The sequence below is a fragment of the Pan troglodytes genome, chromosome 14, assembly GCF_028858775.2.
Source record: "Pan troglodytes isolate AG18354 chromosome 14, NHGRI_mPanTro3-v2.0_pri, whole genome shotgun sequence".
Lineage (NCBI taxonomy): Eukaryota > Metazoa > Chordata > Mammalia > Primates > Hominidae > Pan > Pan troglodytes.
Genome location: NC_072412.2, coordinates 56,832,576 through 56,859,627, shown reverse-complemented (window position 1 = coordinate 56,859,627; position 27,052 = coordinate 56,832,576). Strand labels below are relative to the sequence as shown.

At 45.7% G+C, this 27,052-nt stretch overlaps 1 protein-coding gene across 2 annotated transcripts in view; it reads right to left on the bottom strand.

Moving 5' to 3' along the window:
* Positions 1-27,052, bottom strand: part of FAM124A (family with sequence similarity 124 member A) — a 62,487-nt gene that overhangs the window by 15,948 nt on the left and 19,487 nt on the right. The window contains exons 3-4 of one of the 2 annotated variants that reach the window (XM_016925300.4): positions 23,295-23,402; positions 16,528-17,261 (exon numbers count right to left, since the gene is read on the bottom strand). In XM_016925300.4, coding sequence (XP_016780789.1) covers positions 16,528-17,261; positions 23,295-23,402 — 842 coding nt within the window. The remainder of the gene's footprint in view (positions 1-16,527; positions 17,262-23,294; positions 23,403-27,052) is intronic. The other variant, XM_003314148.6, reaches the window with a different exon arrangement.

Below are 27,052 nucleotides of genomic sequence, written 5' to 3'. Positions count from 1 at the left end.
GACTTAAGTGGATCTTGGAAAGCAATTTCCTTTATTGACATCTGGGCCCTACAACGTGGTGTCCTCTTGTGACCATGCACAGGCCTCCTCCTGAGGTCCCAGTTGCACCTGTTCATGCTACAGGGCCCTGATCCTGCCACCTAAGTGACTGAGCTGGGGTAGACACCTGACCTAATGAAAAGCAACTAAAAGACTGAGCTAAGCCAACTGGACTCCCCCTCTTCTTAACAGTGTGGGTTGGGTTTTGACTTTCATCCATTTCCTCTAGTGAAAAGGAGATAAAAGACCCTTTTTGTTTTTGTTTTTTTAAATATGACATTAAGAGAGTTTATAAAATTATTTCTTCACTCAATAATGACCAAGTTCTGGAAACTTCCTCCTTGGTCCTGTTATTTCTTCAGCCGTTCTCATTACTCCCTTCCATTGCCCTTTCAAAGGAAAGATGTCAGAACTGAATTTGTCTCCTAAGACTGTTTTACTCTTTCGTTTGTCAAGGACAGAAACCCAACTCATGCTATTAAGAAAAGAGATCGAATGAACTGGGGAGATGTCCACAACTGCAGGAATGCAGCTGGGCTACAGGATAAGTGGAGCTAAGGGTTCAGACGCAACAAGTCCTGTTCCTTCTCTTCTCTGGCCTTCTCTCTGCAGGTCAGCACCCTTCCTCTTACTCAAGGCAGGATGGCTTTCTCTCCCTGGTGGAAAACACAGCTTCTGACCACTCCCCAAGCTTTACATGGAAGAGCCAACTTTTCTTTCCCAATTCCAATCCCCAATGCCTCGTGACATCTGGTGCACAGATAGTCTTGACACACCGACTACAGCTAGGGAGGCGGGACTGGGTTATTCTAACACGGCACTTCTGTGTGAATGGGGTAGGAGGCTCTCAGTAAAGGAGTACTGAAAAGGCAACACTTCAGTTGGCCACAATCTGGAGCTGACCGGTGCTGAATATTAGTAGAAGGGCAGCTTAACCCTTATACTCAGAGCATCGCTTAGGTGGTTCAGTAGTAGCTGGTTCTCTTAAAACAGCTAGATTACATTTCTCATTTGCATTGTTGGAAATTAATCAGAAAAGGAGAACACTTTTAGAAAAAAAAATCTTATTTACATGAAACCTATGTGACAAGAAACCTATAAAACCTAATTTCTTGGAAATTTATAGGAAATGAGCAGATAGCCATAGCCTAAAGATTTAGCTTTTGACTTCAACCCTGCAGTTCTAGGCATTTTCTTTGCTTCTCAATTTCAGGAAGTTATTCTTCTCTTTTGAGGTCCAGAAAAATCTATTTGCAATTTCCTACAAGTATTTCAGATAAGCAGTATACTAGGATCAAACTAAAATGACATACATTTAAAAAATTCAAAATCCTATATATTTTGTATAATATATATTATGTAAACACAAGGGAATATATTTGAAAACAAATGTGGTCATTTCTTCCACAGGAGGTTTTATCTACATGCTTCCAGAAGTTTTTGGTTTGGATTACTAGTGAATCTTAGCATGTGTGAGGACAATAATGGCTTGATTCAAGTAACCAAAAATCCTTATGCTTTGGAGGTTTAGTAAACAGTGATTTGAGAAACAGAATCAGCCTCCTATTACAAGTTTTAAGAAGCAGGTTGAACCCATTTCCCCCATCGGCTCTCCTAATACACTACATAATTTTTATTACAGCTATTGTTTATTATCTGCCTGCCCCGGCTAGAATATAATTTCACTAGGGCAGGGACTTCTGTCTGTGTTGTTTACTGATGTATTCTGAGCTCACAGATCCTGGCACAGAGCAGGCACTCTATAAATTGGCTGAATGGACAACTGGTTAAATTTAGGCATGACATAAATTCCTCCTGACCTAAAGATTACAGGTCTGTGTTGATGACAACAACTGCCATAAGGATTAACTACAGTAGCAGATGCTGTGGCAGGACTTTTCTTATTCCCGAGTGTCACTATGAGGGCAGTGGTGCATGGTGGAGGGCTCTGTATGAGCAGAGGCCAAGGAACGTGGCTATGCAGGAGGCAGGCCCCCCTTCCCAAGAAGGTGGCCTTGTCTTTCAGGATGATAATACTCAAGCTTCCTGCCCTTGCCACTTCCATTCTGACTTACAGACATTTTTACAATTGCTATAAACTTGCAGTGTTGTTACTGGTAAGTCATCAGTCTCCATGGCTCATAATGGGTCCCATCACCTTCTAAAATCTAGTCGTCAAGTTCTGCCATAAACAAACACCTGCAGATGCATCCTCAGAGCATTACTGAGTCCCTGCTAACTGAACTGGCTTTGGGGTTGGATGGGTAGATTCCTGGTCACTAATGCACATTAAAAGTACAATTTTATTTTACAAAGGTGGTTTCAAAGAAAAAAACAAAAAAAAAGGAAAAGAGTACAACTTAGATACCTACTTTAGGAGGACAGAGACACTGTGTGTGTCTTATGGTTTACCTAGCAGATGATAGCTTTTATATATTCTAAATAAAAATCTGGCAATGTTTATTCAGTGGCCTCCACTGGGGAAAGGCCCCCAAAACTATCCCCTAAAAATGGCTGAAAATATGTGCGCTTTTCTCCAATGTTTATTATAAAACTTTCAAACATCCGAAAGTGTTAAAGAACAACACCCCTAGACCCACCACTTAGAAGAAGTTGTCTTATTTTTAAAATCTACATATGCACACATATTATCTATATATGTATACATATATGTATGAGTATATATGCAATATAATCTGTATAGTTTTTTGGTGAGCCACTTGAAAGTAATTTGTGGCATCTTCTAGAATAATGTATATAAATCCCACATATGTGAGTGAGATGGGCACATGTTCCTGTGAGATGGGCACATGTTCCTATCGACCAATCAAGCATCTTGAATTCCTGTCTCAGTCAGGAAGGTGATATATTTTGTGGTCTGAAAAGAGGCCCTTGCTGTTGGGAAGGCCCTGGGCAGCTACCAAATTCAGCTAATGGTGGAGCCGCCTCTGTGCATTTCAATCCTTAGTGGTTTATGGATTCTGATGATGATGATGGTGGTGGCGGCGGTGATAATGATAATAACAGCAGCTAATTCTTCATAGTCCTTACCATGTGCCAGGATTTACCATGCTAAATTCTTTCCCTATATTTTGTTCATTTCATCCCATAACCATGTGGCCTTGACTGTGTTGATTTAGGCACGTGAGAACCACCCAGAAGTCCCTTCCCTGCAGCATTGTATAGGGTTGGGTGTAAGGTGGAAATGCAGAAGCAGCCATTTTTTCATGCTCTGAAGGTTAGAGTAGGGCTGTCCCCAGTCAGCTGGCTCAGTGCTCCCAGGCCTGCAGCTGCTCAGCTCTCACTAGATCTCCATTTTCAGCTTTACCTGGCCCTGGGCAGGTGTGTTTTAGGACCATGGCAAAGGGTACCAGCTCCTCCTCAGGTCACCATGTCACAGAAGTTGAGGCGGTGAGAGACAGAGGTGGATTCCAGCACATCTCCCCAACTTCCCAGCAGCCTTCTTTCCCATCTGGTGGCCAAGCCGACCTGGGAAGATCTCAGCCCCAACACCAGGAGTCTCCTTCTCCACCAGCTCCTCCAGCTGTGTGCCATCCTTAGGTTAGGTCACTCCTAAGCCTCTGAGTGAGCCCTGACTGGTACAGCCATCCTATGAGATGCTTACTCGTATTACCCCCATTTTACAGATAAAGAAACAGAGGCACAGAGAAGGAAAGTAACTTGCCCAGGGTTGTAGAGCTAGCATTTGGAAGAGACAGGATACAAATGCAAACCCTGGCTCAGAGACCAGTCTTTGGATCATTGTTTTACTAATATACAAAACAGGAAAAATGATTCTTAGCATCAAAGCTTAAAGATGATATATACACAATGTCTGAACCATGACAGGTGCAAATATATGCTTAGTAAATGTGATGGACATCTCAGTTACTCTGATTTGGTTATATGAGTGTATCATCAGATGGCCACAAGTACTGTGAAAATATGTACAGCGATTACGAATCCATAAAATCCATAAACCAGAATTTCAAATAAATAAATGGAAGCCACTGCTGTGGAAGATAAACAGTGTATGCAATTTTTTTTTTTAAAGAGATATGGTCTTGCTGTGTTGTCCAGGCTGGAGTGCAGTGGCTATTCACGGACGCTATCATAGAGCACTGCGGCCTGGAACTCCTGGGCGCAAGTGATCTTCCTGCCTCAGCCTCCCAAGTTACTGGGACTACAGGTGTATGCCACTACATCTGGCAGGTGTATGCAACTTTGAAGCTGTCTGAAGTTTCAGTTAAGAGAGATCTCAAAGCACAGGCCACTGAGGAGGGACTGATGCAGAGGGGCTGACAGACAGGCAGGGCTCGAGTTTCCGAGGATGTACAAGGTGAAGGGTCAGGTTTTGAGGAATCCTATAGGATAATGGAAACATGGACAACTGGCAGGGAGAGGGGGTGCCTTGGGGGTCAACCCAAGTGGCTGCTTTCATCCAGTGACTATAAGATTTTATTCAAAGCCAATTCTTATTTATTTCCTCTTCCAAAGTTGGACAAATAGCAATCATGGGCATTAAAACCATTCCAGAGCAAGCAAGACAGCACCACTGGCCTAGAGTACCAATGGGTGTAGCTACTAAAGGCATCAGTCACCCTTGACTTTGTCCTTGGCCACATGAAAAACATTTATGCACCTTCAAAAAGTCATAACGGAAGGCCATTTACTGTTATTTTGAATGATTCTCCTAAAAGGACCTAATGAGATTTAGCACCCAGAAAAGTTTGTTTTCAGATCTGGATTTTTGTTTTAATTAAATAACAAAAAGTTCATTTTTCTTTCTGATTTGGCTTCCAGGAAGCTGAGCACTTAATCCTCAATTCCTTTCTCTGCCCTTGCTATATTTACTTTCTGATCTCTTAGTCAGGACAACTATCCTGCATGTATATATTCACTGAAATTTTTTTAGACGGCAGTATATAATTTATAAATACCAAATACAGACACTGAGAAGTACTGAATAAATAAAAACCCAAACTAAATGGGATTATAGGAAATTCCCAATAAGCAGAAACACAGTGAAGGGGCACCATTGACTTGCTTCCTTCTCAAAGGGGATTGGAGGGTTTCACGTGCCCAGGCGGGGCGCTGTGCTTGTTTCAGCCAGGTTTTCCACCTACTTACAAAGCACTGAGTCTGAAGCTCATGTAGCAGAGGGTTCACTCGACCAAGCGAGGGTTCCCCTGAGAGGCATGTGGGGCTCCACCTCTTGTTAATCCCATCACTCTCCAGCCAGGGCTGTGGGATGCTCTTGTCCCTGGAGGGGTGAGGACGCAGGGGAGAAGAGGTGTCTTCAGGGATGTGGTGAGGTCCAGGGGAACACAAAGGTTGGCAAAGGGACCAAGGACCATTTAGGCCCTTTTTCCATCCCATGCTGGGGAATGCACAGAGAGCAGGCTCTCTGCCTGGTTAAGAGTAACCCAGTCTCTTGGGACAGGGCTGGCATTATGGCAGGCAGGCCTGCGCGGGCTTTTCAGGAGCAGATGGACAGAGCCCCTGTGGGCTGGGCCTGGAGATCTTCACTCATTAGCACCTCCCTTTAGGGCCAGCGTGTCTCCCTCCCCACCCTTGGTCCGAACATCACAGGGAGATGTCAGAGTGAGAGGCCCCCTAGTGGGAAAGGCTGTGGCTCCCCACTAAGGGCCCGCAGCCTTCCAGCTACACTGACCCAGCAGGGGCTACAGTGGGCCCAGGAGCCCTCTACCTGACCCTGTGGCCTGGGTGAGTGCTTGCAGATGTCTGAGGCCAGTCGATGCTGGTCATGTGGCGCTAACTTTTTAAAGCTTATTGAGAGCCTGCTGTGAGCAGGTGCTGAGCTAGTTGCCTGGGTAAATAGTAACTGGATTCTCACACATGCCCCCTTCCAGACCACCTCGGGAAGATAGTGTCTTGAGATGACAAAAATCCAAACTAGTAGAACCTAGATTCTTTGGCAGCAAACAGGGACTCCCTTCACATAAAGTCCCAGGGGGCCCAGAGGCTCATTCTCTCAGCATGAAGCCAAGAGCCAGGAGGAAAGTTCCTTAAAGTGAACGTAATGTTTGACCTTCCGTTTGAATGGGAAGGAGGTTGCAGCAGAAAAGAGACAACTAACCCAAAGGCCTGAAACCCATTTAGCAAATCGTTCTTTTCCTACATTTTTGGGGATAAGTGAGGAAGAGAAAGAAAAAAAATTTAAAGAATTTAAAGAAAAAAAATTGACATGTAGTTCACATGACAAAAATGATGCAGATGAAAATGTACCAAAATGCTCTGTGATGGTGGTAGTACCATAAGTGATTTTTAAAAATACTGTGCAACTTCCAAAACTTTTTTTGGGGTAATTTGGTTTTATTACTTTCTAATAAAATTATAATTAAAAGTATGAAAACATCAAAAGAAGGATAAATAGAAGCTAACACAAAATAACTACTAACATGGGGGAAAATTCAGTGGAGATGAAAGTAGGTTTTTGATCTGGTGTTTGAACAGGCCAACCTGACAAAGCTGGCAGGTCGCAGGACAGACAGGATTTGGTCTCTGCTTTGTGAGGATTTGGTCTCTGCTTTGTGAGATCTAGAGCCTGGACTTCTAACTGCTGCCTCCCAGCAGGCATTGGCTATTCTTTCCTGTTTTCCCGGGCCAGGAGGGTGTCCCTCCAAAGCCACACCCCACTTCCCTGTGCCGTGGCTCTCATGAGCCATGCCACAGAACAATCGGAACCAGCTGTGAACTTGGGGCACAGGGACCCTCTGGTTCATCTTTGTCCCCCTCCAGTACTGTACCTGTCTGAAAGGAGCTGTTCAAAGAGTTTGCTGACCTGAGCAGCTCCTGGAAGTGCTGCACTGGCCATTTTTGGTGTGGTTTACTCACAGGCACAGAGTGGTTGGCTTGTAGCCCTGTGTTCCAGGGGATGGGCCCTGCCTGCTGGGCACCATTTGCTACATGCAGAAGCAGCAGCACTTTCTTCCAGATCTCCCACCAAACCTCCCTTAGGAAACGGAACCCTGAACAGACCAAACTAAATAAGCTAAGTGAGAAAGGAAGGGCAGAGGGAAAGCTGTTCCAAGAATGAGAGCAGAAAACATCGCTTAAAACTCCTCACTTTCCTTCCTCTACCTCAAAGATCTGCCTGTAATCATAGCTCACTTCTTTTTTCCTAAAAGAAAATTACTCTTCCTCTCAGGGCTGAAAAGGTAATGATGTCACTTATACCTGCCGCCAGAATATTAAACCCAGATGATGCTCTGAGAAATGATTTTCTGGGGGTGGCTTTCAAGCATGCTGGGTAGCTGGCATAGACGAAATGACCCTGTGCAGGCAATGCAGTTGGCTGAAATAGCGATTTCCTTCAGGGTCTCGGCCTAGGGGCAAGCCCATGGCGGGCACATTAGTATCACTTCCCCAGGTCCAGGGACCCTCTGCACTAGCCCCGTGCCCCATAGCCTGCTGTTCGCAGGTGTCTTCCTTCCCCCACATGTGGATCTCCCGCCCCTCAGGTCACTGCACCCCTGCCCAGGGAATACCAGAGCTCAAGCGGGAGTAATAAGGCAAGCTAATGCTTACCGAGTAGCTGCTGTGTATCAGACATCAGGTGCAAATGGGATGAAATCAGTTTGAGGAAGGTTTGTTCACTCTCCAGATACCTCTTGAGACTTGTATTTTTGATGGTCTTACTGAGCCTGTTATTAATTAAAACTACAAATATTTTTAAAAGTGGCCGTGTCTTAGGTGGTGGTAATCAAACCTGAAGCAGCAGCTGGGCTATCCTGCCCTAGAGTTCGCTGTGCCTGGCAAATGTCTAGGAGGGCGCTACTGGCCAGTTCCTGGAGCTGGTCAGAGAGGCAGAACTTCAGCCCCAGCCCACATCTGCTGGACCAGACCCTCTGGAGGTGGAGTCCAAAAGTCTGTCTGACAAGCCCTCCAGGTTTTTATGCCTTCTAAAGTTGGAGACCACGCCAGCACTGGAAATGCCAGGTCTCTACTGGGTCCATGAGTTGGCTGTGCCTCCATCCACTCCAGTCCTACCACTTACCATCTGTAGTACTGGGAAGTAGGCAGTTTTCTGACCTAAATATCAGTGTGTGCATCTGCAAAATGGAGATAAGAATGGTCTCTGGCTGGTAGAAATGCTGAGGATTAAGTAAGATATTAGATCACACTTAGCCCAAAGCGTGGAACCTATTAAGCGTGCAATTAACATTAGTTATCACATTATTATTTCTAGGGTAAATGCTTTCCTGCATGAGCTCATTGCCAGGCAAGACCAACTGGTGATAGTCTGTCACCATTTCTGGCAGCAAGAAGCAGAGGTGTCATTCCAGGAGGGTGGACCATGGCAGTGTGTATCTCTGGCCTTCCCAAGGACACTGGCTGAGCCCTCCCCTGGGAGAAGCGGGGCTCTCTCACAGTCACATGGCTGGCCTGGGGATGGAGGACTCCATCAGCACAGCCACCATTTTTTGTGTGTGGAAGGGAAGCTGGCCCACAGGCCTCAGGCTTGGCATAAGGGGCAGGGACAGGGTACAGGATGGCCACCTCACAATCTGCTTTACTCTCTGGCCCTGCTTTCAGTGGCTGGAGGTTCCTGCTCGCAGCCAGCCAGCAGACACCACGGCCCCAGGAGCCCTCCTCCCAGACACCTCCTGACACAGCCTCATCCTGTGTCCTATTGGGGGGTCCTCCTCACTCTGCACACACCCAGGAACTGCCTCTGAACCGCCCCCTCTGCCGAGGCTCTCCACTGCTCCCTCGGCCTCCTGCACACACCCCTACCAGCCCAAGGTTGCCATCTTCACCACCTTCCCTCCCTTTCCTTCTTTTATTCATTCCACAAACACCGGGTGTCTAACGTATGCCAGACACTGTTAGAGGTGCGAGGGTGACAGCAGTGGGCAAATAAGACCAAGTCCCTGCCCTCAAGGTGCTTGTCCCTGGTGGGGAGGTGGCCAAGCCTGTGATGTGGGCAGCTGCCGTGCCCTGGCAGCTTACAGTGCTATGGGGAGGAACACAGCGAGGTGAAGGGGACGGGCTGGGGCATCTGTGTCTGAGAATGAGAGAGGGCCAACTGCGTTTCACTGCGGGAAGACCGACCATTCTTCCCACAGATCTCAGTGAGCCTCCAGGGAGGCCTCACTCATGAGGTGACCCTGAGGGGAGACCTGCGGGGGTGAGGTAGCCGGCGTGTGTTTATGTGGGGAGGGGATCAGGCGGTGGGGATGGGGGAGGCAAGCATGGGAGGTACCCTGCGTTCTGAAGGACCCCAAGTGACACAGGGTCACGGGCAGATGAGGGGAGAGGCAGGAGGTCAGCGGGAGTGGGAGGCAGGTCTCACCAGCCCTGGGAGGAACTGGGCTTTACTCTGTGGATGAGCAGCTGCTAGAGGGTTCTGGGCAGGAGTCATATGATCTGATTTGCATTGTAAAAGGATCCCTCGGCCATCCAGTGGAGAAGTGGCTGTGGGAGCCCAGGGCAGAAATGAGGAAATGCCAGTGGCATTTAGAGATGGAGGTGGCAGCAGAAGTGGAGAAAGTGGCTGGGTTCTGCAAGCGTCCTGAGGTAGAGCAAGTGGTCTCATGAGAGAGGACTCAGGGATGACTCCGCTAGTTTTGGGCTTTGGAACTGGAGCATGATTTGCCTGTTCCCGAGTTAGTGTCTCACCAGACATCTATGGCTCAGGGAAGATGCAGCTCGGAACCCTGACGGCTGCCCCGGCCCCGTCCTGCCCAGGCCATTGTGCCTTCTGCTCCCTGGGGCTCCCCAGTGCCCCCGGAACAGCATCTGCCCCAGCTCTGCTCAGGCATAGGTTCTTCTGAGCAGCCTCTCGTGGCATCTTCCTACCCTGGCCACGTGAACCCATCCACCTCTGTGTGGTAACGGTTGCCATTCCCGGGTCATGGGTGCTGACCGAGGGCACGCCAGAGGCATTCTTCCCACAGGTCTCAGTGACCCTGCTAGGGAAGAATTACCATCCTAAGTGTTCAGATTTGGAAACAAAGGTTCCCAATGCAGTGGAACATGCCCCTAGCCACTCAACAGGTGAGTACAAGAGTTGAGACTCTGAAGCCCATGCCACGTGCTGCCCTGGATGAGTTTTGAAGCCACAGCACTGCAATGCTTTGCTAGCTTTCTTGGTTTGCATGTCTGCCATCTCCATTGCTCTGAAAGGTGAAGCCTGGCATAAGGGGCTGCCCAATAACCCAGATATTAGAGTCTGAAGAGGGTTTGGAGACCCATGAGAGATCCCAGATGGCCCTCACCCTTCTATCCCCAGCTCACACTCATTCATTTTTTGACAATATAATAACTGAGACAGATCAGATACAAGTAAACAGATAAATATACAAGACAGTTGTTATCGGTTGAACTGTGTCCCCTCAAAATTCATGTTCAAGTTCCATCCCCTAGTAACCTCAGAATATGACCTTATTTGGATATAATGAGTTGTTGGAGATGGAATGAGCTTAATTAGGATGAGGTCATGCTGGAGAAAGGTGAGCCCCTAATACAATAGAACTGGTGTCCTTACATAAAGGGAAAATTTGGAGATGACACACACAGGGAGAATGCCATATGAACGTGAAAACAGAGACCAAGCTGGTGCTTCCACACACCAAGGAAGGCCAAGAAGGCCAGTGCAACAGCAGGCTGGGGAGAGGCATGGAACAGATTCTTCCTCACAACCTTTGGAGGAACCAACCCTGCTGATGCCTTGATTTTTGACTTCTAGCCTCCAGAACTCTGAAACAATAAATTTATGTTGTTTAAGCCACCCAGTTTGTGGTACTATGTTAAAACCAAGACAAAAACTTAGAAAAGTGATTAAGTGTGTGAGAAGAAAAACCAGAGTGCTGAGTGTTGGGGAACGGGAACTACTCTAGGTGGGGAAGGCAGAGAAGGCCCCTCTGAAACTTGGATGATGGGAAGGAAATCACGGAGGAGATCATTCCAGGTAGAGAGAACAGCAGGTTTAAAGGTCCTGAGGCAGAAATGAGTTCGCTGCATCTGAGGAACAGAAAACAGGCCAATGTAGAAGAAGGAGAGTGAGCAAGAGGGAAGGGAAATGAGAGATAAATAAAGCCAGAGAGCCATAGGCCTTGGTGAAGATCTGGAAGGGACTGCAAGGGCCATGGGAAGCCCTTGGAAACTCTGAATCTTGAAAGAGACATGATCTGATGCATCTTTTATGATGACGCACATAAGCACATGCACACAAATGGTCTAGATCTGGAGTGTACAGGGTGAAGACAAAACAAGGCCCATCTAAGTGTCTGCTCCACTCTTTCCAACCACTGTCACTTTCTGCACCTCCTAGTGGAGAATACCATGTGCTTCACCTCAGGAAGAGCAGGCCTTTCTCTGCTTCCCTAAAAAGCAAGTCTCTGCCTTGTGCACTCTTGCTGGGAATGTAAAATGACACAGCTGCTATGGAGAACAGTGTGGTGGTTCCTTTCCTCAAAAAATTACACACAATTACTGTACAATCCAGCAATTCCACTTCTGGGTATACATGCAAAAGAACTGAAAGCAGGATCTTGAAGAGGCATTTATATACGTACGTTCATAGCGGTGTTATTCACAATAGGCAAGAGGTGGAGGCAACTCAGGGGTCCATCCTGAATGGACATGAAAAATCTATCATATTCCTGCAATGGAATATTATTCAGCCTTAAAGGAAAGGATGTTCTGACACATTCTACAACATGGATGAACCTTGAGGACATTATGCCAAGTGAAATAAGCCAATAACAGAAAGACAAATACTATATGATCCCACTTATATGAGGTACTTATAGTAGTCAAACTCACAGAAACAGATAGTAGAATGGAGGTTGCCAGGGCCTCGGGGAGGAGGGATGGGAAGTGGTCAGTGGGTACAGACTTTCAGTTTGGCAGGATGAAAAAGTTACAGAGATGGATGGTGGTGATGGTTGCACAATAATGTGAATGGATAAAACCACTGAACTGTAGGCTTACAATGGCTAAAATGGTAAATTTTATGTGTATTTTACCACAATTAACAATTACAAAATAAGTCTCTGGAGCCCACATCAATCCCTCATCATATCCTCAGTGGCATCTGTCTCTCTGTCCTCACAAAACCAGTGTCCCCAGTATTCCAGGAATGATGGCCCAGTCAATCTCCTTGCTGCATGCAGAAGATAAGCAATACTAGCTGGTGTGGATGAGATCTGAAAAGTTCTCTGGTGGTAACAGTCCCAGGCCTCTGCCTGGCAACTCATTTCAACTGGTAATAATTCTCTATGTCAGGTTTTCCTGCCTTTTAAGCCTTATTTAAAACCGTTAGTTGCAGCTCTTTTCTCTTTCTACCTTCTAAGGACCCAAGGGATAGTGGTGAGCATCTTCCACAGAAAAACTTTTCCATAGACTTGGAGACCATTGTTAAATTATCTTGCCACTCTGAAGAGACGGAACTACCTGCTCTCACCATTTTCCAGCCTAAAAGTACAGCCACAATCTCATTGTGGAATTGAGCTTTGGGTCCTTGGACTGTGCTTCTGTCTGTTGTTTTAGGGGACCCCAAGTCACTTCTTAAGGAGAACTCTGGCCTTGCTCACAGACGTGAGGCCTGTAGCAGGCCTCCAAAAGAGGCAGGTGGCCTTCCATTCAGGCCTGTGTTCCTATCAGGCTGCTTGGGGCTCCCTGAGAAAGGAACAGTGCACAACCCCACGTGGCCGAGTTGCAGGACACATGAGTCTGTCCTTTACCTATCACATAGAGAATAGGCTCCAGGAACCTGGCTGGGAATAAAAAAGGCAAATTCACTGACACTCACTAGCTACTGAAAGCCTGGCTGAGAGAAACAAATTGTGGGAGAGTATCTGAAGGTGCATTCTTCCCTCTGAGATTAAGCAAAGCCACAAGGAGGTATGAGTGGGGGCTGTTCTGTTTGCCCAGCCTCCCCCTGTGCAGCAGCTTTTCTGAACTACATCTGGCTGGGCATACCTGGCCTCACTGCAGCCATCAGTTAAGAAAGCCTTGTGAGTCCCCTGCTGTGTTATTCGAGAGGTGCGGCTGAGCACAGGCTGTTGACACCACTGAGCATGTGAGATGCTGGGGGGACTTTGCTTCCAGGACTCTGAACTGGGACTATATGTGCATCTAAAGCATAGTTGATTTTTCCTGTGTGAACTCTGAATCATATCATTGATGATTTTCCATTTTGCTTTTGCTGCTACAAGAACTCAAAGTCAACTTTGGGGCTCAATTCTGGAACAGTGCTGGCTGATAGAACTTTCTGCGATAAGGAAAATTTTTGCAGTGGTGCTATCCAGTACAGTAGCCACTAGCCACGTGTGTCTAGTGCCAATGAGGAATGAAATTTAAATTTTAATTTTAATGGCGACATTAACTATGTAGCTAGTGGCTACCATTGAACAGTATAGCTCTAGAAAGTTGACATGCATTTTGGATGTCACACTTGGTTTATCTAATTTTTCTATCAATATTTGCCTTCTACTTGAAATCCCTTTGTTCTAATTGTTATCACTAATCTTCTTTCATGGTATATGTCTTTGCCAGCCATCTTAAATATAGTTTTTTAAATGTGAGATCCACTTATAAATATTAAAAAAAGGATAACATAGCCATATGCCCAATTTTTTTGGACTAGAAATTTCTTCTCTCTCCCCCTTTCATGTAATATAGAGTAATTAAGATGTTCATTTAAGTGGAGGGAGTCCCAGGGCGGGGGAGGAAGAATTTTCTTTGGTTTCTGTCTCTGTTCTGTTTTTTCATCTGTGTGCTGCTTATACAAATGTTAAATTTGTGAAAATTCACTGAGCTGTATATTTACAATGTGAACTTTTTGGTAGATACACAATTAATAATATTCTTTAATAGAAAGTAAACAAAAACGTATAAGGAGAACCTACTGTGTTCAAAGTAGAATGTCAGTTTAGTTCTATGGGGGATCCGGAAAGATTCATAAAGCAATCCTTGACTCCACAAAGCCATAGTTTAGTATCATCAGGCATCAGTGCAAATTTCTACACAATTCTTCCAGGGGTCACCAGGAAGAACTGGGAACATGTTTGCTGACAGTGAAATGAACCAATGGGAAGAGTCTTTCACGCCCCCTCTGCATTTTCCAGAGGAATCTTCAGCAACACCTGATGCTAGTAAGTCCCCACCTACCTCCCTGCCCTCCCCACATGAATCAGGCAATGCCAAGAATGAAGGGAAGATACGTTTCAGGAGGAGGACAGCTTTCTTTCCATTTTATCTGATCTCAGAAAAAAACATTTCCAAATTCTTACAAGGGGTGAGTAGATCCCAGAAAAAAAAAGTTTCAACTTTTCTTCTCTGGAGGAATTAAAATGGGAGGAGGAAGTCCCCAAAATATGGAATGTGAAGTCAGTGGTGTAGGATGAGGAAATAAATGCAATCTTTCAGAACAAAAAACTGTATTTTAAACAAGCGACTAAAAACTACCCAATCAAGATTTTCTTCAATATATAGCTCCATTCAACTAAACAAAAAAATTTATCTTAAACATTACAGTTCAAAATGGCACTCAGGGAACGTACACTGCTAAAGAGAATGTGGATAGAAAGGTTCACTCTCAACTGCTCCTCCCCCCAAGACCTAACTACCTTAATTTTGCTGAAGACTGAAATACAAATTTTTACTTTGGAAAGTAACTTACAGAGATGGGCAGGTGTGGACCTCATGCTAGCTATCTGCACTGATGCAGCTGAACAGGAACCTGCTTGACATTACCAAGAATCTTGTGGGGGGAGGTAATGCATCCTTTCTGCCCACATTAATTTAATTCCTCAACATATTACTATTTGAACAAGGGCCTGCATGCCTGAGTCCCAAGATACAAATCTTTTTTCTACTCTTTCACACTCTGTTGTTCTAACTTCAAAAGCCTGCACCTGTATAGAGTTTATAGCCATTTAAATATGTGGATCTTCCTTGAAATATTCTTTCCATGGTGCCTTTGAGCAGAGCCCAGGCCAAGCTTTCACACTGCATTCTGTTATTTATCTTATTAGAAGGATCAGGAGAAAAAAGTGCTCTAATTACTGCAAAAAGGAAGAAGTCACCTCAGAAACAGTCACATTCTTTTTGGTCTTTTAGTATAAACAATAGCCTTTGCATTTCATTAACTTTTACTTGGTGCAACTGTATTATATTTTGCATAAAGATGTGGCATTCTTCAAACACAGAGACAATTTTTCTCACATTTCAAAAGGGATTATAGAGTAAATGCTAGCATATTGAATAATAAAACATTACTTAGTTCCTTATCTGCAAAGTTCAAAAGGAAGTTTCAAAATTATCTAGTTCCTATAAATAGTAAGTATCTCAAGGTGACCTTTCTGACGAGAAATGAGGCCTGGCTGTAGTCTGAACCAGTTATCTGACATGTGCCAAATTCTGACTTCATTTCATGATATGTGGATTATAGTTCTGGTGCTTAAAGCCAAAACCAACAAAAACGATGAAACTTTACCTGTGATTCAAGTAACCACAATCTTTGCCTCTTAAGGCAATGTCCCCCAATTCACTATCAACTTTCTCTTTTCGGGTAGCCAAGTGTGAAAATTGAGACGTCAGAGTTAGAGGCTTTTCAGAAAAACAAGGCCCTATACTCCTGGAACTAATTTACTTGTAAAATCAAGAAAGCCTGGGTCTGGAAAGCATTTCTCAGGTAGGACCAGATGTAGGATGTTCTGTAATATACATGCTGAATTTTGAATTGAGTATAACTAATTATCTCTAATGAGTCTGGGACAACCACTGGAAGGATGAGAGGAGAAAGGGAGCTGATGATGAAGCTAAAGAGTTTACCATGGAAGGACTAGGGCAGCCTACTTAAAATGAATTCCTTCACCCCTTCCAAGCTTAGTGAAACAAGAAGCTCCCAAGGCATCACTTACTCCTTAAAATGTTTAACGGGACATCCTTTTCCAAGTGATCACAGGATTTCAACAACCTGCTGCCCAGCAGTAGAAGGATGCAAGAGTAGAAGGTGGGGGAGGCACCTGAAGGAAGAGAACAGCTATCTCCTCTATGAACATCAATATATATTTTAAAATTTCCAGATAGATGGGCTTTCCTGAAGCTCCTCTGTGGGAGGGAAGAATCCAGTGGTAAAAACTCTCTAAGTACATGGGCATAGATTCAGGAATCTTTAATAGCAAATTCCCTAGCTTATAAGCTCATTTGAAGTCCCCAGGAGTCATGGGTGTTTAGTGGATGCCCAACAGGGGAGGACAGAAGGGGCAGCTGGAAGAATTGGGAACATGTTTGCTGACAGTGAAATGAAGAGAACCAATGGGAAGAGTCTTTCTTGCCCCCTCTTTTGTTGGGATCCTGTATGGCCACTTTGACTTCGACTAGGAGCTGGGCAGAGGGTCACTGATCTCTCCTTCCTTGATCATTGCCCTGTGACTGGTACTATAGGGTTTGAGGCAAAGCTAACTGGTTTCTCAGGTCCCCTAAACAGACAGACAGGCGTCCCCCCAGTACCTGTAGGAGGATCTTGTTCCCGTCATGGTCCTCCGTCTGCCAGCGCCCCTCGCTGATGGGGCTGCAAGGGTTGGGCAGGAGAGGCACGAGCTCGCCTATGTCCCTCACTCGGAACTCCAGCACGGAGGAGTCGGTGGGCACCGGGCACTGGTCACAGGGCAGTCTTTTCAGGGAGAACTGGATGTCCACATCCAGATTGGAAAAAATAGGGAAGATGCAGAAGTCCGCTTTCTTCTGGCTGGGGCTCCTCCGGAGAATCAGCTGGTAGAACCTGAGGCTGTCAGCGTAGTTGTCGTAGCGACAGTAGACGGTGAAGCGCACGATTTCCTTGCCGTAGTGCACGGGCCGGATGGCCCAAAGCGGCGTCCCCGGGGCCAGCGTGAAGAAGTCCTGGCTGCAGGGCAGGTAGGGCAGGAACCGGCCGTGCACCTGCTCGGTGTGGTGGTGGCGCCAGGGCGGCTGCTGCAGTGTGCGGTGCAGCTGCAGGATCTGCTCTTCGCCGTACTCCTCCTGCAGGAACAGCACCACAGCCAGCGCTGGCTGAGCGCCCTTGGGGGGCTTCCGCCGCCGCCGGGACGCCCGCCTCTCGGACACCCGGAACAGCGGGAGGTCGGGGTGGATCCACGCCAGGACGTTGTCGATGGCCTCCTGCAGGGGCTGGGACTCCCCTGGGTCTGCGATTATGTGGATGCTGACCAGGAAAGGGTCCTGCGCCTCTTCAACGGAAAGCTCACCTGAGGGCACGCAAAAAACGAATGGATGAATGAATACAATTATGATTATTTCATTAAAGTGTCCAGTGATGACGTGTACAGGCTTGACAGGAAGAGAAGTCAAATTCTAACTGAACTGACTCCATGACCTGTGATTTTCTGATCCCAAATTTACCTATAAAAACTACTATGCCAGCACCTTAGCAGCCAAAGAGGAAAGGGCTGTTGCTACCTGAATAGTTTCTAAGCTGGACAAGGTGAGGAGAATCTTGGTCCTGTATTTCATCAGGTTGGTTGGTATAGGGAACATTTGACTTTATATTTACGTATCAGACAAATAGAAAGTCAAGTCTAGTGACTTGGAAGGAACAACAGGCCCATTAGAAAAGATGGCATAGCATCTTGTGGACACCATTTAGTATTTCCTGAAATAGCTGCAGGGCCTTGCCCCATACATGTTCCCTACACAAACGCACTCCTCTGGTTTGCTTATTTCATTTGTTTATTTTGTTAACACACACTCATGGGCTCCTTCCTACCTGCCTCACAGGGAGTGAGGCACAAGGCGAATGATGGAGGACAAGAGAGACCTGTGCTTGCCCCCTGGGGCTTACTCTATAGACAGGTCATGCCCTGGCTGGTGACGAGTCCTGCCCACAGTGTCCCCTATTGTGGGGTCCTGGCCAAGATCGTGTTGCTGCTGGAGACACAGAGAAGGATGACCCCCAGAGCCAAGCACAGTGTTCTTGCTGTTGGAGCTTACTGGGGCTGAGGTTAGGGTGGAAGGAAAGCAGGGTGAGTGCCCATGAAAGGCTACCTTTTGTGCCCCTTGCTGGGCCACATCCACTCAGAAGCCCACACAACTTGAATGGGTCGGTTACCCTCCCTGTGATCTCTGGCGGAACACCTGAAACTATTGAATTCCAAGCATGAAGTTGACTGTTTAACTTGGCAACAGTTTCCCATGGGGTGACAGTTTTTTGGCCACACTTGGCATATTTCTAAATCATATAACTATACCTGATAAAAGGCTTGCTCTTTTAAAAGATGGTTCTATTTGCATTTATAGAAGTTTTAGGTCTCATTTAAGGGAATTGAGACATCTTTAGGCCAATTGTGATTTAGGGGGCTAGATTCACCTAGAATCTAGATCTGCCTTTACAAAACACATGCCTCACAGTGTCCACTAGGGGTGTCAGGCATACAGTGATCATGTGGTCAATTGTGTTCTATCAATGTGGTGTGCTTTTCAGAATCATAACCTTGATCAAGTCACAGGATGAAAATTTTTTTATGGTAGGTAGACATTCCAAGTGGGCTTACAAGTCCATTTCACCATGTACAGCTGCAATAACATGGTTTTAGTTTAGTCAGATCAAAACCTGTCTGAATTTTCTTCCCAACCCTATTAAGTGTCTCACTTGAAAACAGTCCAGCTTGCTGTCTTCTCTCTTATTCATGCATTCATTTGCACATCTGTTAAGCAATCAGTTTGTACCAGGCACTGGGGACACAAAGAAGCTGGCACTAATTATGTATGCCCAAGCACTATGGGAGTACATTTACGTATACTCTTGCATGATATGCTCCCTGAGAACTGTGCAGTGCACAACCTGCACAACCATAGGCAGCAGCCCTCTGAAGACCCATCAGCCCATAAGATGAGAACTTTGTGACTGAGTGGGGAAACACAAACATCAAAAATTAAAATTAAATCTGATACATGCCTAAAAGGAATACAATGGAACAGTAACTTGGGGTGGGGGCTAGATTCTAAAGTCACTGTGAAGCAAAGGTTATCTATAGACACGATTAACACTGAAAGTCTCCTAAATTTCCAATAAAGTACTAACTTGTAACAAGACAAGATGGCCAGATAGATGTTTCTTTAGTTGAACACCACATAAAATAACCATTTTGCTGCAGGGCCATGTATAAGAGAATAGTCTGTTTCTTTAAACACTGAACCCTTACTCATCAAACCCTGCCCTTCACTCTACAAGAGGCTTTTGGGAACCTGAGAGGCTTCTGGAACTTAAGGATGACTAGGGTAAGAGCGGAGTCAAGTTTCAGCTTTCCACATTCATGGAGTAGAATGGCAAGTGGAATCCTTTAAATTGTCTTCCCTCTTTTTCCTTCCTGCTGGCTGAGCATGTATTCTCAAATTTGTATGAGTTAAATATGAGCACAGAGCAATTCCAACTTATTACATATGACAAAAGAAGGAGGGCTCTGCAGAAGGCTTCCTGGAGGAGGCACCAAATGAACTGGGTCTTGAAGGGTAAAGGCAGAACACATCCTCTTGCTCATGATGCCCTCAAATGCTGAGGAGATCAGGAAGTGTTTACGAAGGTATAGAACTGTGCAAAAAACAAGCACATTTGGAAGGGGGCCGTGGGGAATTCTGAGACATGGCAACAGATGCAGCTGGAAAAATGGATTAGAACCAAGCTGTATGGGGCCTCAGCTCAATTCAGTAGTTGATAAGGGGCAAAGGAAGGTTTTATGAAGGGGTATCAGGATCAAGTTGGGGGAAAGTTGGCTATAGGCAAAATAAGGAGTTAGAAGACTAGTGAAGAGTCCAGACAGGAGATGACAAGGACTTGGCAGAGTAGGAGATTATGTTAGTGGCTTCAGTTCCTTATCCTATTATGTATCCTTACTTTCTGCCATGTGACTGTGTAGCTCCTCCCACTAAATGGGTGGCGTATTTCCCCACCCTTTGATTTAGGATGAGACTATATGCCTAGCTTTGGGCAGGAGAAAGAGACAGCAGTGGCATGTGTTTTGGCTTGCCTCCCTGTGCTCCCAACATTTCCATAAGAACATACTTGGGGGAGCCCACCGGTCCCAGTAAGGGGATGAGACACATGGAACAGACCCACTCTAGCTGAGCCTGCCCTAGATCAGCCAAACTTCATACCCAAAGACGCAGGGCAAGAGCCACTCAGGTGAGCATGGTCTAGATCAGCTGATCCAAGACAAATGGGAAATAATAATGACGGTTGTTTCAAGCCTGAAACTGAGACTGGAGGTGGCTGTTACCCAGCAGTACTTACAGATCCAGGACAGTCAGTCAAGTGGGTAAATAGAAGAGGCATGGATTCACAGGCTATAAAGATGCAAATGGCAGGCCAGGAAGCCCACAGGCCTGGTGGGTGGGGTATAGGAAAAGTTGGAGAGGAGTATATACCCTGATGTTTCCAGCTTGAACAAGTGATCTGATGTGATGTTTAACTGAAATAGGAAATAGAGGAAGAAGGGCAGATTCGTGGGAAAAGACAGAAAGTTCCACCTTGACCACTTGGCTTGAGATGCCCAAGTGACTTCCAGGAGAGATGTCCTTTGGCAACTGGATCTTTGTGTTGCGTAGGTGAAGGGCTGAATTTAAGGATGGGCCAGTTACTTTCAGATCATATTCTCATTTTTATGCAGTTATCTGATAAGTGTGTGCCCCCATATAGACCTGAATCATGAAAATTCATCATGATGGCTAGGAACACAATCAGAATTCAGAGATAATTCTGGCCCTTTTCTTTGCTTGCCCTTTCTGTCTGCCTGGCTTCTTTCAGTTTGGTTGAACATTCATGACACTATCGGCAGAAGTACAGTTGACGCAAAAGTAGTAAAGCTGCGATGAAATTTTCTGCCAGTCAGTAACTCCAGTAAAATTAGGAGAAAATACCACATCATCTAAATGGATTTCACTTTTCTCTGGTGCCTTGAACTCCCAACAGTGGAGACATGCGACTTTGCTAAACATCAGTGAATGCTCCATGTAAATGGAAAAGGACAGAAAGGCTTTGAACGAGGGGATCAAGAATTTTACCTGAAAAAAATGACAGATGATTTTAATGAGGGGGAAAAACACCATGCGAAGTAAAGGAAAGTCTGGGAAAAGAAGCTGCCTGGGCCACCAGGCAGTCCCTTCAAGATCCTAATCCCACCCCCAGGTGTGCATGTGGCCAGGTACACAGGGTGACATGTTAGCTAACATGGGTGCTTTCTCCATGTTCTACATGTATGAACTCATTTAATCCTTACAACCACCATAGAAAGGGGAGGTGCTATGATTGTCCCCATTTTAGAAACCAGGAAATTGAGGCACAGGAGGTGAAGTAGCCTGCCAAGGTCACACAGAGTATGAGCACTAGCTCCAGTATCCGAGTTCCGTGTGCACCATCAGCCCAGGCTCTGCAGAGAAGTGTGTTCGCCTCTCCACTGTATCCCTTTCACAGCAGAGTGGCCAGCTGCCATTCTCCATCCATGTGTGGCCACGGCAGCTCCCGCCTGGCCCCTCTGCACGGCTCTCCCACCTCATTCTGACTGGCTTCATTCCCGGCCACCAGCCAACAGCTTCATTTCTTGGACACCCACTTACATTTCTTTCCTCTGGCCCCAGGTCTTGGAGGAAGAATAAGCTAGAAACTGCCCTCCCTGTTGGCACATGCCCAGGTCTTCACATCTCAGCAGTGCCCTCGAGGGCAACTCAAACAGGCCAGCACCACAGGTGGGTGCACAAGTGAAAGGAATGCACAACAGTCACCCAAGAAAGCCTACAGCATGGCGTGAGAGGCTTGGGTGTGAAGAGGCCCGGGAGAAGGTGGCTTCTGAGACTCTCCAGTGGAGCTGTCAGGGCGCTCAGCCCTGTGCCATCTCTATCAGTTACACAAAGGTTTCCCTGAGAGCAGTAACAAAGACCATGCTGAAGTCTGCATGGATGAGTGAATGTTTACAGCTCTGCAGAAGGGCGAAATGCCCGGCCTCAGAGCAGGGGGGTGAGCTGAAAGGCATTCCACCAAGTACCAGCTCGCCTGGCAGTTTGGGAGGCAGCCAAGAGCAGGCGAGCCAGGATGACGAAGACCCGACCCCCAGAGCCCCCTCTGCCCTGCCTGAACCAGGGACATGTAAGTGGCTAAGACCCTGCCCCAGAAGAGCTAAGGAGAATGAGCAGTGGCATTAGCATGCTCTGGCCATCACTAGCATGTACCCGCTGCACGTGACCTGAAAACACAAGCAAAGAACACAGAACACAGCTTCAAGCTGTCATCAGGTGTTAGAGTTACACACCCTCCCCCAGAGAAATGTGCCTCTGTGGAGCTGGATAGGAAACCAAGCATTTGAGGGGAAGGACAGAAAATATGAATAATTAATTGCCACGAAAAGTCTCTATGCCTCCCTGGAGAAGCACAGACGACATGACTGTGGGATGTGCTCTGCCTTTATCATATCTATTACATGTCTTCTCAAAGGACCTAGCGAGCACCTGTTGAATTATGGTAAAACACAGACCAGAACCAAACAGAGCAGTGGCACAGACTGCCCCAAGGCTGGTGGGAGGATGGGAGCTGCTAGCACACCATTAACAAGGCTTTCAAATTAGTTTGTGTTTTCCTAAGGAGAAGGGAGATTCTTTTTCATTTGATTATAGACAATTAGGCTTTCCTTTGATAACACAAAATGAAAACAGTGTTAAAGAAAGCAGTGCACAAGCTCAGGCCTTCTATGATGCAGAAAGTGTACTATTAGCCTGGGCATTTGTTATATATATATTTTTTCCAACATTTTACCTCTCCTGTGTATCCTGTTTCTGGCCATTTAAATTTAACAGAAAATTAATTTAGACAATAGCAACCATTTATTATGCTCTTATTATTTGCCAGACATTGTCCTACAAGCTTTATGTATACTATCTCATTTAATCTTTAATTTAAAGCAACACTATGATAGATGAACTACTAACTGACCCGCTCAAGACCATTTGCCTGGAGAACAGCAAGGGCTGTCTGAACCCCGGATCTGTGCTCCTCACCACTATGTCCTCTCACTACTCAAGGGCACAATCCTTGTGATACAGGAGATGGAAAGAAATTATTTAGGCACATAGTGAGTATAAAAGAGCCCTTATCAGAATTTTGCTTTTAACAAAAAGCAGCCCCCAAATCATTTCTTTTCTAACAGAGCAGTCTGAAAATTCGAGCTGTAGATGTAGATAAGCAAGCTGGAAGCTTGCACAGATGAATGCCGGAAGCTGCGCCAATAGAAAAGGGCTACCTGAGGGCCAGGTATGTTCAACCTGGAGGCTCCATCTTCCCTTTTCTTTGTCACCGTGTGTACAGTAAAGGAACAGGCAACATGGCATCCGCCAGGTGGAGAATCCATCTGCATAATAAAGGATTAAAGTGGGGGGCGGCCAGATTTTCGCATGCTGTGCAAATGGCACACCTAGTCCTAACCAGTTTTTTGCATCTTATGCAAATGGCACACCTGGTCCGACCAATCTTTTGTGCCCTATGTAAATCAGACACCACCTCCTCAAGCTCATCTACACAACCCTAAGTATTTTGTGGCAGACCAGACACCTGCTTGGGAGCCCTCTCTCTGCAGGAGATAGCCTTTCTCTTTCTTTCGCTTATTAAAGCTCTGCTCTTAATCTCACTCCTTGTGTGTCCACATCCTTGATTTCCTTGGCAGAAGACAACAAACCTCGGGTATTATCCCAGATGAACGATGCCACTTCACTTGGAATCATCGCGTTGGTTTTTCTGCCCCAAATTGGCTGGGGCTCTGAAATCATGGCTTAGCTCCTTCACCCACCTTAGGTGGGAGAGCCTGCTGTGAATGGGCTGGCTGTTTCGCCTGGGTGGGCATCCTCAGCTGGAGTCTTCGGAAGAAGAGGGCAGTCTGCCTGTTGACAGACTTCCGGGTGCTGGACCTACCTCAATGCTGCTTGCGCCAGGGCCCCTCACAACCACTCTCTGCAGTCTTGGGCTTTAGATCATCCATGCCTGCACTGCTTGCCCAGTGCCTGCCAGACTAGCCCTCCTCCCAGAACTGGCCAACCGGTGTGTCCCCAGAGCACCCCCTCCCCAGCAGTGGGCATGTCTAGTTGAAGAGATCTCTCATTCCAAAAGAACTTCCTGGACAAGTCTCAGGATATGACAAGCTCAGGTACCCCTTTCTAGAATTTTTGGGCAACGATTAATATGATTGTCACTTTAGACACAATTTGTCACTGACAATTTGCAATTTAGTTTCATCATTTATTTAATCAAAGAATGTTTACTGAACACCCACCATGTGCCAGGCACTAGAGGATACAGTGGTGAATAAAACAGTCTCTGCCTTCAGAGAGCTTATAATCTAGTGAGGGAGACAGACAATAAACAAATATATAAGATGAAGCCGGGTAGCTAAGTCCTACAGACAGACACTTCACTGAACACACACATGCTCAACGTGGTTTCCAAGGCAGTGGCTGTAACAATTTACCATTGACGGAATAAACTGCTGTGCGCCATTCCAGTGCCAAAATTACTGCCAACACCGCAGTGCCCAGTAATCCCCGACGAGGCCAACAGACTGTGAAGGAGGGCACCTCCAGCTGTTGCAGGTTGTTTGGTTTAGGAATCTGGCCCTGGAGCCTGGCTTGAGAGCTGCATAAGGTTGAATGAACACTTATTTGCATTTCTAAAGCCCCCATCAACGGCACTGAGTGGCTTGGGGGCTGGGATACTGGTCTGCCAACCAGACCCACATGATCCAGTGGCAGAAAACTCAGGTGAGACGGTGCGTCACACACACAACAAAGACATGTCCAGGGCACCGGCTGACACTGTGAATAAAGACCAGATCTGGGCTGGGCGTGGTGACTGAAGCCTGTAATCCCAGCATTTTCAGAGGTCGAGGCAGGTGGATCACCTGAGGTTAGGAGTTCAAGACCAGCCTGGGCAACATGGGGAAACCCCATCTCTACTAAAAATACAAAAAAATTAGCCGGGTGTGGTGGCAGGTGCCTGTAGTCCCAGATACTTGGGAGGCTGAGTCAGGAGAATCACTTGAACCCTTGAGGTAGTGGTTGCAGTAAGCTGAGATCACACCATTGCACTCCAGCCTGGGCAATAAGGGCCAAACTCTGTCTCAAAACAAACAAACAAACAAAAAAACCCAACAACAACCAGATCTGAAAGCAGGAGGGAAAAAGGCTCTGGGTGACGCTGAACACAAAACTTGCAGAGGGCTAGCCTCCCCACATTGAGGCATTCCCCAGAATGCCAGAAACAAATGCCTTCAGAAAGGGGCCTCCAAATTCCTTCCTGGGAGACGCTATTCATCCGGAATGTAATGAATAACCTGCCTTCATCTCTTTTTTTCATAGTTTTAGAAGCCAGTTCTTTGAAACTTTGAACTAATGAAAAATGTGTAAGCAACTCCCTTACTCCACCAATATTTAAGACAAAATCTCAGACTTTGTTCTTGGTAATTTTGTAATTTTGACAAGGCCTGTTGGCCTGCAATTTTGGGCTGTGAAAGTGGCAAGACTGGTTGCAGTGCTGGAAATAATGACCTGTGGTGGCAGTGAAGTGACATATAGGATTTTTAACATGGAGATCCAAACTGCATTTATAATATAGATCATAAGGTTCTTCCTCAGCCTGATTTCACAGAAGTGTCCTGTAATTGAAGAACTGAACCTAGGCTGAAATGATTAAGCTAAAACTTATATTTTCATTTGGCAGAGGAGTACAATAAAGGATCTTTCTGGTCTATAGGCCCTCTCACGCTTTTATAAGAAGGGTGGCTTTGCTATAACAGTTATTCGACTGCCCTCTCATTTTTTTTATGATTTGCTGCAGAAACAATGTCAGCGATGTGGATGTCTAATTCATATTCCTGAGCTCATTCTAAAACCAGGACACTATTAAGAAAAAAATATATAGAAAGTAAGGCAGATACTTTAGATACCCTGCCGGCTTTTTTTTCCACTTGGAAATGGGACATCCATCTTACTTTAAATGTATTTCTAAGCTTCATTCAGGTCCATCATTCTGAAACATACTCTCCTGATGGGAAAAGGAGGGGGAGCAAAAGCCGGACACCAACCAAAGGAATGACAGACACTTTAAATCCTGATACAGCTTGACAGAGATTCTGGGAGAAGACCAGGAGGTTGATATGTAATTAGTTTGAGGAGGTATAACTGCAGCTAGAAACACTTAAACATATCTAGCATACGTGTGTAAGTCCTTGGGACTGCAAGGACTTTGAAAGTTTATGAGAAGGTAATGCAGGCCTGACACCCAGCAATGTACCATGCTTAATGATGTACTAAGACTCCTCTTGCATAAAAATTTGACGGTTCAAAATGCCTGAAGAGGCTATAGCATTCTACACAGAGTCCTTTCTTCTACTCAGTAATTTTAATTCTCTCTAAACCACATTATGTGCTTGTCATTTTCATTTGCAGCAAAGTCATCCTGAGAAAGTCAGGATCTCAACAAATATTGGAGATCCAGAGATGACAGAGCAGGGCTTGGAAACAAGAGGAACAGAATTAATATTAATCTTGTATTAGGAAATGAAAGAAATCTACCAAAAAGAACAAAACAAAAAAGACAAAAGAGGAAGATGTTAGCCTAAGCCTATCCCAAGGATTTGTTCATCAGGAAACTCCAGGCCTCTGTCTTACACTAGTGCTCGTGGGAGGAATCCTTACAATTATATTAGTCAAGATTTATCTTAAAAAGGGACTTATTCTGGCAGGATATTGAGAAATCAGATGAATAATGATTAGCCGTTGCAACTCTTCTAAGAAAAGCCACTGCATATGTGCTTATAAAACACGTCCTGAACGCAGTAGACGCAACAGTGACGAAATCCAGCATTGGCTTTGCTCATGATCAAACGAGCAATGTAGGAAGTGGATGGAGACTGGGGACTCATTTGTTTTTTTTTTGGCCTAAAATTCAGTGGAATATTCAAATATTTTGAAAATTTTAATATAACACTGACAAGTCTCCAGTACTTGTTTC